Source organism: Chrysemys picta, chromosome 20 (assembly GCF_011386835.1).
Source record: "Chrysemys picta bellii isolate R12L10 chromosome 20, ASM1138683v2, whole genome shotgun sequence".
Classification (NCBI taxonomy): Eukaryota; Metazoa; Chordata; order Testudines; family Emydidae; genus Chrysemys; species Chrysemys picta.
The window spans coordinates 11,100,379-11,115,562 of record NC_088810.1 but is presented as its reverse complement, the minus strand read 5'-3'; the positions used below and the strand labels follow the sequence as shown (position 1 = coordinate 11,115,562).

The following is a 15,184-nucleotide window of genomic DNA, read 5'->3' as shown; positions in this document are numbered from 1 at the left end:
ACAGTCCTGGGATGCAAGACTGGGGAGCTGGGGAGAATTGGCTGGAGCCTCCCTATTGATGATTCAGGAGTGGCTGGGAGATCATTCATGTAACCCAGCTGGGTGTGTCCTGCCTGGGGATGGCTGTAAGTGCAGTGCCTGCCAGAGGCCTGTAGCTTGTCACAGCATCACAGTGTGAGAGGCAGCCCAGGCTGGTGGGTTTGGAGGGCTCAGCAGTCCCACAGTCCAGGTTGCACCCCGGGGACCCCGTCAAAATCACCCACCTCATCTCTCTAATGTGAATCCTGTCATTATAGCCCTGTTGGGTGCATCCAAATGTACTGAGAGCATGAATCTTGGCCACTTAGGGGAGGAGTGTTGATCTTGATGCTAGTAGACATCTGCTTTGATCTTACTTCACTCTCTAAGCCTGGGAGTTTTAATTTTGGCATCTGTATCCTGTGTATCTGCACAAAACGATAAATGAAAGTGAAGAATATTACATGAAGTGCAAAAATAAAATGTCTCGATGTTTAGAACTAAAGTTGTCTTATTTTCTTTATTTGTTCGTACTATAATTATACCTGAAATATAATGTGGCTACATTTTATATTCTGGTTATTTATGTTACAGTTGTTCTCTGCAGGATATTTAAGTAGTATTTTAATTCCTCCGCCACTTTGGCTTCCCTCCCACACTTTTACAAAGGTTCCAGTGCCCCTGGGTAGGTCAACAAAAGAATTCTTCTGTTGACCTCACTATCACCTCTGGGGGAGATGGATTACCTATGCAGATGGGAGACCTCCTCCCGTTGGCATAGGTAGTGTCTACACTGACGTGCTACTGCAGAACAGCTATTGAATTGCAAGTGTAGACAAGCCCCCACACTGGGTAGCCAAGCAAATTATAGGGGAGACTGAGGTACACATAGGCTACATAAAAATATTTCAGCAAATTCTCACTTTGTCACAACACATGTCACCCACCTGCCAACGCACCGGCAGTAACAAGAGCTGGGTCCTTATTGTAGGGGATTTGCCTCAATTTTGTCGCAAGACTCCACTCAGTAATCTGGGAATTTATAAGTACTCTGGGTGCCTTTGCTAGGCAAACCTGTACCCACGCACCAACCACAGAGGTTTAAACAAATGAACTTTACTGCAGGGAGGGAGAAAAGGGAAAGATCAGGCAGAAGTTGGACCAATATTTACAATTTAACACCTTGCACCACCACTTTCCTCTAGGTGCATAAGTCAAAGGCATGAGCAAATGGAATGGCTGATGCAGTTTGTTCTGCCTCCCACTTTCAGTTTGTGGGTCCCCAACTTCCTCACTCACCGTTTGGGGTTCCAGGAGAATCAGGGTCCCTGTTTCGCAGGAAGCTCTGGAGCTCCACCACCTGTCTTGCTATAGTGATTTCAGCAGCTAGCACAGGGAGGCCTTACCAGAGATGCTAGGCTAATGTAGACGGTTGCTGGGAATTCCTCTGCACCCGCGGTAGTGCCTGCAGCTACTCTGACTCTGCCGCTGGGCCCAGAGCTCTGCTTCCCCTGGCTAGACAAACAGAACCTCTCGTGAGCTCTGCCCCAACAGCGGTTAGCTCCACTCTTTCAGCTATAAGGGGATCAGTGACGTCAGGAACACATCAGAGTCCCTACCACCCAGAGGCTTATTACCAACAAGCAGCCAGGAAAGTTCAGACTCTCTCTTCCTTTGCCCTCTGGCTCTGTCCCAGGTGTCGCGGCAAACATCAGTTTTCTTCGGGGCAACCCCTCACCCAGTCATTATCCCCGGGGTGGGGGACACAACAGGTCATCAAAAAATATGGGTCCTAAATTCAAATCTTAGCCACATTATACCCCAGGCAAAATGCATATGATGTTCACTTCACTCCGTTGACTTCCTGTAACATTCCCCTGGTGTTATCCGGACTGGTAATCTGCTAGGTCACTCCAATCCTTGACTCTGGGAGCCAGCCTTACCCTGCTCTGCTAGGAGAACCCCCACTCCTGGGCTGTTCACGCACAGCCTCTGGCCTAAAGCTGCTCCTTGGATTGTGCCACCAAATGACACTAGCTAGTCTCTCTGGTCCCAGACACAACCCTAAGAGTCTCCATCTTGCAGTGTCCCGTTATGCCCGCTGGATGCTGCAAGCTTATATGAGTTCATCAATTTAACAAAGAAATTGATATGTACCAGGCTTGTTATCCCAAGGAGAGTCTCTGACATGCTTCAACCCAAATGCACTGCTTCAGGTAGAATAAACAAACAGATTTATTAACTACAAAGATAGATTTTAAGTAATATTAAGTGATAGGCAAAAAGTCAGAATTAGTTACCAAAAGAAATAAAATCTAAGCATGCAGTCTAAACGCTCAGCCCTATTAGACTTGGCAGCAACTAGATAAAGCAGTTTTTCTCACCCCACTGGATATTGCAGTCCTTAATATACAGGTTTGTTCCTTAAACCTGGGCCTATCTCCTGTGCTGGAGTCTTGTATTTTTCTCAGTGTCTTAGTTGCTTGCTGCATAGGTGGGGGTAGGAGAAGGGCCCAGTGTGTGTCCACTCTGTCTGTTTTATACCCTCAGTCCATGTGTTTGGGGAGCACAAGTCCAGGCATGTCTGAGGAGCATTGCTGAGTCTCTCCAAGCAAGGCTGAGCAATTCCCCTGGTGTGGCCTCATGCAGGTGAGTCATTGCATTGTAGCTCCCTTGCTGGATAATGGCTGTTGATAGGTTGTTTGACACCCCACCCAGGCGGTGGTTACATTCCTTGCTGTTGCCCCTGGGGAAGCAAATGTCTGGCTGATTCCCACAATTTACAGCATGTTTTAGTGACCACTATACAACACAATTCTCAAAACTTCATATGCATTAATGATATACATCTATGGATAGAGAAATGACTTTCAGTGGATCATAACCTTTCTCCTGATACCTTACAGGGCATGCTTTATATGTATGATCATGATTATATGTAAATGAGGAATATGGGGGTTATAGTATGCTCCCCCAAGGTATACAATGTCACACTCCCCTCACTGTCCATCAGAGAGCAGTACACTCAGTGGCCTCCCTTTTTTCATAGATTTCCAGGTGTAAACATAGATGAAGCAATTTGCTAGACAGCTCAGTCATGATTAGAACTCAGCTTTTTCAGATTGCAAGACCAGCAACCCAGGCACTGGACCACACACCTCCCCATAACTTCTACTAGCTACTGATTTGTGCCGTCTGCACTCTCTGCTCCTATCCTGGAGGGATAGGGGAAGCACGGTGCATCAGCTGGTCTGATTGCTTCTCGGAAGGAGGCAGATCCGAATTGCGCTGACACACGCAGGATGTGGAAGGACGCTGTAACAGGGTTCACGTCCCGCCCCTCTCCCTGGGGCCTGCTTGCTGCCTCCAGTAAAGCTCAGAGAGGCTTCAGGGTTGTGAAACACTTATGTCTTTATTTATATAAGGTTCTCCCACCACCAGTGTATCTATATACAAGTCTTGCAGGATTAGTCACCTCCTTTACAGGCAGAGGCAGCCTTCAGCTAGAAGGCTGCCAGTTCCCTCCCTGACTAGCCAGTTCCCTCCCTGGCTGCCCCTAGCCTTCTGGCTCCCTCCCAGCCTTTATAGCTTTTGGCTTGTCAGGCCAGCAGGTGTTGCCAATCTCAGGCCAGCATCAGGCCTTTTTCATCAGCCCCAAGCTGTTTCCCCTGATTGGAGCTGACTGGGCAGGGGCTAATTAGGTGCTTTTGCACTAGCACCCTGCTACAGACGCGTTTGCACAGATTTTGAATGAGATGGTTGTGCTTCAGAAAACCTTGCTCAATAATTCCTCCAGGACAGGGAATTAGTTTTTCATACAACAGAGGTAACATTATCAAGCCCCAGTAGCTTGTGGATCTTAATTATCTTGAGTAATGTTGTATCATCTACACAGTTTACCCCTTTTTTCCAGATCATTTATGAATATGTTGAACAGCACTGGTCCCAGTACAGATCCTTGGGGGACCCCGCTATATACCTCTTACCATCCTGAAAATAGTCCTTTAATTCCTACCTTTTGTTTCCTGTCATTTAGCCAGCTGCTGGTCCATGAGAGGATCTCCCCTCTTAACCCAGGACTGGTTACTTTGCTTAATAGCCTTTGGTGAAGGATCTTGACAAAGGCTTTCTGAAAGTCCAAGTACACTATAGCCAATCATCACCCTTGTCCACATGTTTTTTTTACCCCCTCAAAGAATTCTAATAGATTGGTGAGGCATGATTTCCCTTTACAAAAACCATGTTGACTCTTCCCCAACATACTATATTAATCTATGTGTCTGATAATTCTGTTCTTTACTATAGTCTCAACCAATTTGCCTGCTACTGAAGTTAAGCTTACCAGCCTGTAATTGCCAGGATTGCCTCTGGAGCCTTTTTTAAAAATCAGCATTACATTAGCTAACCTCCAGTCATCTGGTGCAGAGGCTGGTTTAAGCAATAGGTTACATACCACAATTATTAGTTCTGCAATTTCATATTTGAGTTCCTTCAGAACTCTTGGGTGATACCATGTGGTATCCTATGTGGACACCTATGTAGCTCTGCACTCCCTCCCCCATCACCATGTGGCACTGCACCGCCCTTCTCCCGGGGCCCGGGGCCAGCTCCTGCCCCAGTCTGTGCTCCTCCACTAGCCCTTGTGAGCCCCTGTCTGACCCCCCCCCCCCCCAGCACCTCATGCTGTCTGTCTCCCCATAGCCCCTGTCTTCTGGCCTGCCCTGATAGGCACTGTGAAGCAGGCAGGCTCTTTCACCTCCCTAGCTGGCTGGGAGCGGCTGTGTTGTAGCACCACAGCGCCCTCTGCTGGGCAAAAGGTGGAGGTTCAGACATTATTATCTGCTGGGAGATGCTGCTCTTCTTGCGCCACAGCACCTTCTGGGGAGCAAAAGGTAGAACTGCAGCAACTTTTTGGCAGAAGCCTTATTCTGTGCAAAATAAATAAAATTTAATTATGCACGCAGTAGTGCAGAATTCCACCAGGCGTAACACCCTGTGGAGCTGCTTACAATAGAACTGGGTGAAACTTTTCAGACAAAGCTTTTTTCAGTGAAAAATTCAGATTTGGCAACACTGGAATGTTTAGGAAATGTGTGTGGTTTCACTGAATTGTTCTTGTTGGGGGGGAAACCCAACAACATTCAGAACAAGTCTCAACATTTTATGCTGACAATTTCTGTGACAAAGTGGAGGGGTTTCTTGGTTTTTCCTTGTTTTTTCAAATGGTTTGCATGAAGAAGGGCTCAGGACTGAAGAGAGAGAGAGAGCAGGCAGAGCCCACCTGGATGCAGGGCAGACTTGAATGTGAGGGAAGCCAGGCCTGAGGGCCCTGAGAGTTTCCTATGCTGTGTTCAGACACTCAATAAACCCTCCTGTTTTACGCTGGCTGAGAGTCTCTCCGGTCTAGAGAACAGGGTGGCATTATTCCCTCTGGGAGTGGAGGCCCCGAGCGTCCAGAGCAAGTGGACTCCCGGAGGGGGCCCACGGTGAGAAATAGGTGTGCTATGGCTCAGAGAAGTGCGGTTCCAAGAGGTGGAGGGGCTTAACCCCTGAGAGAGAGTGGCCCCCCGAGAAGGACCGTCACACTGAAGGGGGTTCCCCTGAGGGACCATACGGGGCCAAGAGTGGGCACGACCTGTGAGTCCGTGACAATTTCTAAATGAAACATTTTTGATTTTTGAAGTTAAAATGACATTTTGTTTCAAAACATTCTTCAAACACAGATATTTAAAAAAATCAGAAATGGAAAGAAATGCTCAAAATCAAAATGATTTATTTCTCCGAATTGCCAGCAAACTGAAACATTCATTATTCACACTGCTCTAGTTTACAGGCACTAGTCCAGACACCTTTTAGATTCATAGCTTTCAAGGATAGAAGACATCATTGTGATCATATAGTCTGACCTCCTCTTTAACACAGCCCAGAGATCTTTCCCAAAATAATTCCTGGAGCAGATCTGTTAGAAAAACATCCAATCTTGATTTAAAAATTGCCAGTGATGGAAAATTCACTGTAACCCTTGATAAATTGTTCCAATGGCTAATTACTTTCACTGTTAAAACTTTACACCTTATTTCCAGTATAAAATTGTCTAGCTTCAACTTCCTGGTATTGGATTGTGTTGGACCTTTCTCTGCTAGATTGAAGAGCCCATTATATTAAATATTTGTTCCCCATGTAGGTACTTATAGACTGGGATCAAGTCACCCTTTAATCTTCTCTGTTCTACTAAATAGATAGCTGCTGGAGTCTCTCATTATAAAAGCGTGTTTTCTATTCCTTTCATTCTTGTATCTCCCTTCTGAACATCTCTAGAATTTATCGACATCTTTTCTGAACTGTAGACACCAGAACTGAAGACAGTATTCCAGCTGTGGTTCCATCAGTGCCAAATAAAGAGGTAAAATAATCTCTTAACCTTCTCTTTGATGAAGATTGAGCTCCTTAAGTCTTGCTCTATTGGCCCTGTTCTTCAGGCATCCTTGTAGCTCTTTGCTGAAGCCTCTCCAACTCTGCCCCCAATGATGTAGCCAGCTTGTTAACTCCTGCACATCTGTTACCTCCTCCCCTCCCCGCAAGGCCAATGTAGCACCCAAGTTTATTGATTTACATAGACATAGCAGCTATCATGGGGAATACAAATGAAGACATTCCATTTGAGAAACAGACTTTTCTACCACTTGGGCTGAACTTCATCAAGACTCATGAGTTTCACTAGCAGAATGCATTATTATTATTATTATTATTATTATTATTATTTCTATTACCTCTTTGTGTTGTAGTCGCATCTGGGAGCCCCTGTCATGGACCATTGTGCTAGGCGCTGTACAGACATGGAACAAAAAGTCTGTCTTGTTCTCTTCCACTGCATCAAATTAAATTAAGATAGAAAGAAACAGGCTGTGATAATAAAATCACTGGATGAAGTTTGCAAAAATGAGTTTATTGCTTCACAATCATATCCGCAGGTTTATTTGTTTTTATTGACAATCAGAACAAAGTCTTTTTCTCATTAAATACCCTAGAGGACACAGAAAGTCACGAGGGCTACAGTTATGCACCACGAGCAATTCCTAGTTAAGATAGCAGTGGAGTTCACTCCAGGGAGGGAAGATGCTTCAGCAGCCAGGATTTTGTTTAGATGTCACTAGAAGACAAAAACAGGAGAGGAGTTAGTCAGCCTCCTTCGGGACTGAGAAGATGTCTCAGTAAGATTCCTTTGCCATTAATTCATAGATTTTAAGGCCAGAAGGGACCATTAGGTCATCGAGTCAGCACAGGCCAGGGAATTTCCTGCAGTATGGAAAGAACTACACTAGGCTGCAATGTAAGGGGATGCTTTCACGATCAGTAGCTTGTGGCTGGACTGCAGGGTATCTTTTAGATGGCCAGTCTGTCAAGATACAAAGAGTAGCAAGCGATGGAGAATCTACCTCTCCTATCAGAAATCTCCTCCCCATGGAGGTACCTATAGGCCATCATAGAAAGATCAGAGGAAAGGGCAGCATCTGCAGAGCCACTCACCACCCGGAGAAGTCTTTGGCCTTCCAGGCATCGATGACCTCAGTGATGTTCCCCATGACCCCCCCGCTGGGCAGCCGCAGGTCGTCAGAGACGTCCCCTTTGAAGTTCCTGCAGGGTGCGCACGCAGGCTCTCGCTGACCCTCACCATCACCTCCCCACTGGGGTTGAACAGAACCTTCATCCCTGAGGCCTGACCCATGGCCACGCTGCCCTGAGACTTGCGCACAGACACAGCATCGGAGATCTTCGCCAGGAGCGGCACTGGGCGCCCATTCACCTGGAACACAGACTTAGATCAGAGGAGAACTGGAAAATGTGGGGGTGAATGGCAGGGACTGAGCTACAGTCCATAGGCCCCCATTACGTGGCAACAAGATCTAGAGTCTAGGGGCCACATTATAAAGCAATAGACTAAGATTGAGAGGTGCAGAAAACACTATGACTGATGGAGGAGCCAATCAATAAACAGTGCTCTGGAGAGCAAATTGTTCCGATTCTCTCAATACCCAATGAAGGTGCACTGATTTGCATAGGCAACTTGATTGGCAAATGTCCCTCCTGCCTTCAGTGTTATTAACCTGTGAGCAATCGTGCCTCTTAGTGGGAAAAGTCAAGAACTCTGGAGACTTTATGCAAATGATTTAATTCCCTCATTTGAATATTTGGTGAATTCGCTTATTTGAATAAATGACCGCAGCCAATCAAGAGGAAGACAAGGTGGGTGAGGTGATATTTTTTATTGCACCAACTACTCTTGGTGGAAGGGACAAGCTTTCGAACTACACAGAGTTCTTCTTCAGGAGGGTGTAGCTTGCAAGCTTGTTCCTTCCACCAACAGATGTTGGTCCAATACAAATTATCACCTCATCCACCTTGTCTCTCTAATATCCTGGGACTGACACACCTACAACAACACTGCAAACAGCTGTTCAGGTTACCGAGTTCCAAATGTGACATGATACTGCCTCTGATTCCTCCCTCAATCCCCTGGGGGCAATCTCGCTCCCTCAATGGAGAGGGTCCCCCAGGATGGGGTGGTCTTTCCCCCAATGGCCAGGTCCCCCAGTGAAAGGAGGAATCTCTCCCAGGGACCCTACTGGGTCACAGAGACCCTTCCTAAAACAGTTCCCTGCTGTCACAGGCCCAAGGACTCCCCCTCTCAGGGAGTCCCCTGGGAAGGCAGGTCAGCATTGAATTGTATATTGCTAACGCTGTTGCAAGCCTCACAAAGTATTTTGGGGAGGGTCAAAGGTATGTGAGTGGGGAGCGGAAGTTTCCTTTGCAAGTACCAGAGGCCGGGGTGGGGGGAAAGAGAGCAAAAAACGGGTTAACTCAACATTTCAGCTCAGTCGGAAGATAAGACGTTGGTCCCAGCTGCCCAAGAACACTGCTCACAGTCAAAATTTGGCAGAGAGCCAAAAAAGACGGGGGCTTAAATGTGCCTGAGCAGCTGTTAAAAAAAAAAAAATCCAACTATACAGATCTGCAATACAGCAAGGCCAGCAAAAAAAGCAAAAAACAAAGTCCAGGGCCGCGGAAATTAAAAACACAGACAAAACAACAAGCGAAGGGGCTGAGCTTTGCGTCCCGGGAGCCAGGCTGTTTTTAAAAAGCTAAAAAAAACTACAAAAAGCTAGTATGGACTGGCACAAAGGCACCAGAAGCAAAGGTCCCCGAACGAAGCACACCCCCCTTTATTAATAAAGCTTTAAAATTTAAACACTTGGTGTGTTTCGTCATCTCCTCCCTTAGCAATCCTGTGGCATCAGCCTAATCACCTGACGTCCCAAACAAATTGGTAACATATATCTGTCACACTGCCTCTCCTCCAACATCAGAGGTGGGACACAGCAGGGGTGAGGGGGGCTGGGAGTCAGGACTCCTGGATTGCATCCCCAGCTCTGGGAGGGAAGTGGGCTCTAGTGGGTTAGAACAGGGGGAAGTCAGAATTCCTGGGTTCTAATTCAGTCTTTGCTACTGAATAATTGTTCATCCATAACTCAGGTCATCCCCCACAGCCTGTACACCACGTCCTGTCAACACAGGGGGTTCATGAAACTGAATGAATTGATCTTTGAGATGCCCACATCGGCCTCACTTATGGATCAACATCACTGTAATTTCTAGTCTTTTCATCATTTCGGTGGCAGCTGAATGAGCTTCCTGACCCTTTGCCTCAGGCTGTTCTAACGTGGCCCCCTCTTACCCAGGTCTCCTTGTTCCTTTTCACAGCTATGAAAGCAACTCGGAAGAAAATGTAGGCGGTCATCCTACCCATTGCTGCCCTGCCGCTGCATGCCCTGACATCCACCACCACCCTGAACCAGGAGGGGGCGCTGTCGTTGCAGAGAGAGGCCAGCTCGTAAGCTCCACTGTGGAGATCTCCTCCAGAGGCGCAATCGAAGGAGGTGAGCTGGGCTCCGGGGAGCAGTGTGCACCAGCCTTCCCGCTTCATGCAGCCGCGCACCCTGTCCTGGAGCGCACAGATCTCTTTGTCGGGGCAGCTGTGTGGCTCGCAGACAAGCCCGCCTGAGGCCTGGCAGGTGCACTTCTCGGAGCAAGCGCCGGAGATGATCAGGGAAATTCCCAAATGATTTTGTTACAGGAAAGCAGGATGAGTTCTGAAGAAAAGGACCTGGGGATTACAGTGGACGAGAAGCTGGATATGAGTCAGCAGTGTGCCCTTGTTGCCAAGAAGGCCAACGGCATATTGGGCTGTATTAGTAGGAGCATTGCCAGCAGATCGAGGGACATGATTATTCCCCTCTATTCGGCACTGGTGAGGCCACATCTGGAGTACTGTGTCCAGTTTTGGTCGCCCCAATACAGAAAAGATGTGGACAAATCGGAGACAGTCCAACGGAGGGCAACGAAAATTATTAGGGGGCTGGGGCACATGACTTACAAGGAGAGGCTGAGGGAACTGTGGTTATTTAGTCTGCAGAAGAGAAGAGTGAGGGGGGATTTGATAGCAGCCTTCAAGTACCTGAAGGGGCGTTCCAAAGAGGCTGGAGCTTGGCTGTTCTCAGTGGTGGCAGATGACAGAACAAGAAGCAATGGTCTCAAGTTGCAGTGGGGGAGGTCTAGGTTGGCTATTAGGAAACACTATTTCACTAGGAGGGTGGTGAAGCACTGGAATGGGTTACCAAGGGAGGTGGTGGAATCTTCTTCCTTAGAGGCTTTTAAGGTCAGGCTTGACAAAGCCCTGGCTGGGATGATTTAGTTGGGGATTGGTCCTGCTTTGTGCAGGGGGTTGGACTAGATACCTCCTGAGGCCCCTTACAACCCTGATATTCTATGATTCTATTCTATGAGAAAAGTCCCAAGATGGGATCAACTCAAAGCTCTCTGTGATTATTTAAATTACAGTAGCCTGACGAGGTCAGGATCCCATTGCGCTGGGTGCTGTACATATGAATAGTGAGAGACAGTCCCTGCCCCAAAAGGTATGTCTTTACTGCAGAGTTATCTTGGGAGATCTTTCTTTCTCTGGGCTAGCCTAGACCAGGTGTGAGCAGCCACACTGCAAAACCCTACCCAAATTACTCTGTCCCCCATGGTGCTGAGTTCCACTGTGTGTGCCGCTGGGACCTCTGGGGGCATATCCCATGGTGCTTTGTGCTGCAATAAGCTGAGCAGCTCTAGGTGTGCCGAATGTGGGAATTTGGGTAATATTTTATGAGGTCTATGTGTGCCTCGGTTTCCCTCCATGCTTTGTACTGCTGTACACTGAGTGTAAAGGGAAGGGGTGAGGTGTTGGACTCATGTAGCCACCCTGTTGGATGCCAGAGTCATTAACAAATGGAATAAATTCTAGGCATGTGAATGGAGGGTCCGGAAGAGACAATGGAAACCCCAAAGGCCGTGACATTCACCTACACTGACCAACTACCAAGAGGCAGGAATTTAGCTGCAAGGAAGCAGAGCAAAGGCCCTGAGCTGGAGAATGAAGGGGAAAGGTGCCAGGTGGCTGGGTGAAGAGCTTAGTTCACAGGGGCTCTCTCCTGGGATGGAGACAAAGGTACAGAGACAAAGAGAGGAAGTGACATGGTTCCTCCGGCAGCATGGCTCAAGGAAGCCCAGGCATTAGCCAGTCTGAACTCTGCCGTGACCTTTGCTTCTCTGCGCTAACCCAAGGCCTTTCAGATGCTGTAGCCAGGGGACTAACAAGCTGTTACCTTGAAAAGGCCGCCTGGTGTCGCTGCAAATTCTCACTGAGGGCTTTGCACCCTGAAGAGGTAGGAACAAAAGTCCCACAGGAGTCCAGCTTTGCTGGACTCGCTGCAGGAAGCCATGGAGAGACAAGGGATCACTGGTGCCCCTGTTGAGTTGTGTGAGTCCTTGGGGTCCGGCACACTAAAGGAGTCACCCCAAGGGACTATTACAGGCGGGTACATGGACCAGCTCCTGTGAATCCATGACATGGGAATTCTTCCCCAGTGAATTGCAGGAGAAGGCGTCTGTCCTTCTGGGCACAGGAGGGCTATCAGTGATTTAGCCTGTGTCCTCATGGCAAAGTGGCTGTTATCAGTCTGAGTGTAAACAGCACCCAGGGTCCAACCTCATCCTCACTCCCACTCACCGGTTAGGCCAGCCAGCCTAGGCTGAAAGAACCACTGAACTCCAAGTGAGAAAATCAGAATGTCAGAGTGGGTTAGACCAATGTCCATCTAGCCCAATATCCTGTCTCTGGCAGTGACCAGTGCCAGATGCTTGAGTTGGAATGAACAGAACAGGGCAATTAGTGTGTGATCCATCCCCTGTCCTCCACTCCCAGCTTCTGGCAGTCAGAGGTTTAGGGACACCCAGAGCATGGGGTTAGGACCCTGACAATACTGGCTAATAGCCACAAATGGCCCTATCCTTCATGAATTTATCTAATTCTTTTTTTAATCCAGTTATAGTTGTGGCCTTCACAACATCCCCTGGCAACAACTTCCACAGGTTGAATGTGAGTTGTATGAAGTGCTTCCTTTTGTTTGTTTTAAACCTGCTGCTTATTAATTTCATCAGGTGACCCCTGGTCCTTGTGTTACGTGAAGGGGTAAATAACACTTCCCTAGTCACTTTCTCCATACCACTCAGGATTGTATAGCTCTCTATCACATCCCCCCTTAGCTGTCTCTTTTCTAAAATGAACAGTCTCAGTCTTTTTCATCTTTGTGCAGAAGCTGTTCCATCCCCCTAACCATTTTTGTTGCCCTTAACTGCACCTTTTTCAATGCTAATGTCTTTTTTGAGATGGGGTGACCAGAACTGCCCGCAGTATTCCAGGTGTGGGCGTACCAGGCCTTTATATAGTGGCATAATGATATTTTCTATCTTACTATCTATCCCTTTCGTAATGGCCCCTAACATTCTGTTCACTTTTCTGAGAAGTTTGTGTGGATAGGGGTGAGGGGAAGGGACAACATTCAGGGAAGAGCCTGAGTTTACTCTGCAGTGAAGACATCCACCAAGGGACCAAACCTCAACTGGAGAGCAGAGAAACCCAAAGAGCTTACAAGGGGGAGAGGGGAAACTCAGGCCAAAGCGGTGACATGATTTCTCCTAGGTTATTGCAGAGCAAGGAACTGAACCCAAGTTTTTTAATTCCAGTGCTCCAATTACCCTGCAACTGTTGCCTTTAATAAGAAATGGGCAATAATAATAACAACAACACCCAGCTCTTCTATAGCGATTTGATTCAGTGTACCACAAAGTGCTTTACAAAGGAGATCAGTATCATTCTAAGATGGGGAAACTGAGGCACAAAGAGTGGTAGTGTCTTGCTCAAGTTCACTCAGCAAGCTAATACTCTTCCTTTAACCGTGATTTCAACAGAGACAAAGGGACATGACTCAATTAAGGCCGGAAATCAGACAAAAGTTGCCAACCATAGGAGGAGGTAGGTTCTGGAATAGCCACCCACCAGGAGGAATGGGAGCAGGCAACCTGACTAGGTTGAAGATGGACCATGATAAGTTTTTGAACTTCCTAGACGGGAAAGGACTTGTCCCATTCCCCATCCTCCAAGCCAGCCACTTATGCTAACTGGGGTCAGGATTAGACCTGCAGCCCCTTAGAGGGGAAAGGCAATATGTCCCATTCCCTACCCCCTAAGCCAGCCAGTGTCCTGCACTGGGCCAGATCAGAGCCGGTGCCCTCTAGTGGGGAAAGGCTCCATATCCCATTTTCCATCCAATCCCATAGTTTTCCTGTGATGAATCCCTAGTGCATGGCATAGTTTCATTTCCACATGCAAGGATCACACAGGGCAGGTGTTTGGATGCTCAACTAACCAAGTGCCACTGACTGCAGCGGAAGTCACATGGGTGACTGAAGGCAGGACCTAGCTGTAGGTTTTATGTGTCGCTGTACTGAAGGGCACAGACACACAGTCACTGTAACTCCCCGTGGGAAGCTGGGACAATCCCACACCTACAAGGGCATCCGATGCCAAATGACAGCATCAAGGATGACAGACGACTCATATCCCAGCACCCACCTTGATGTAGCGTCCGTCACGCACGCAGCCGCATCCTTCCGTGGGCGTACACGTTTCCCCATTGAATGCATAGCCGGCGTTGCACTGGCAGTCTTCAAAGCATTTTGCAGTGCATTGGGCAGGGGTGGACAAGCCAGCACATGTGAAATAACAAGATCTAGTGCACAGCTCGTAGTAGCTATTGGCCAGGCAGGTGAAAGCTGGAGAGACAGAAGTAAATGAATTAATTATAATTAGGGATGAAAAATTGATTCCACCATGGACATAGTTATTAGAGCTGTGCGAAAAACAGAGCTAGGCAAAATGTTTGGGTGAGACAGAATTTTTGCTGAAAAATGCATTTTTCATTTGCGTCAAATTCAATGAATATCTTCAAATGGAAAAAGCATGATTTTTTTAAATAAATAGTTAACGTTTTTTGTTTTTTTTCAATTTTTCATTTCAAAACAGAATTTTGTCTCCAAATTTGGCCAATTAAAAACAAAATCACACACACACACGAAAGCCATACCAAAATGGTGGCGTTGAAACGATAAACTTGGCCAAAAAATTGTTTCAAGTCAACCCAAAATGTTTTGGTCAATTCAAAATTATTCTTTTTCTTCAAGTTTTCCAGTTAAAAGAAAACATTAGAAAAAATGGTTTCAGTTCCAGCCAACCCAGGTTTTTGAGAGGGATTGTCCAGGTCAGCCTCTGAACAAAAGAGTCCATGAGTTGCTGCCCTGTGGTGATTGTTTGTTCTCTGGCTGAGCTGAAATCGAAACAGAAGGATTTTTATTTCATTTTCTTTTTCAGGGTACTTTTAATCTTTACAAAAATCAGAGTAAAATTCAAAAAGTCGTTTCAAATTTAAAAAAAATCAGATTGTTTCAGTTTTTCCAGATTTTTTTTTTCAACCAAAAGACAGAAATTTGACAGAAATTCTCCAAATGTTTCAGTCAATATAAATATGCATTTTTGGTGAAAAAAAGATTGCTGTGAAAAATGTTGTTGTGATGTGATCGTTTATATTTTCTGGTTTAGATCTCATTTGACCACTAGTAGAGTCATTTTTCTGACTGAGCACTGGAGGCTGGGTTTATAGACTAACTGGTATACTGTCCCCTCCCACCCCCAACGGCAACGCCCCTCTAGCCCAGCGATGGAGTACTG

The 15,184-nt window shown here is 46.9% G+C and overlaps 1 protein-coding gene across 3 annotated transcripts in view; it reads right to left on the bottom strand.

Moving 5' to 3' along the window:
- Nucleotides 1–6,943: 6,943 nt before the first annotated feature.
- The window catches only part of LOC135976804 (IgGFc-binding protein-like), a 56,050-nt gene continuing 47,809 nt past the window's right edge, over nt 6,944–15,184 (bottom strand). For all 3 annotated transcript variants that reach the window (XM_065574384.1, XM_065574382.1, XM_065574383.1), the window contains 3 exons: nt 14,033–14,232; nt 7,546–7,822; nt 6,944–7,168 (listed from right to left, as the gene is read on the bottom strand). In XM_065574384.1, coding sequence (XP_065430456.1) covers nt 7,140–7,168; nt 7,546–7,822; nt 14,033–14,232 — 506 coding nt within the window. In that variant the 3' untranslated portion in view covers nt 6,944–7,139. The remainder of the gene's footprint in view (nt 7,169–7,545; nt 7,823–14,032; nt 14,233–15,184) is intronic.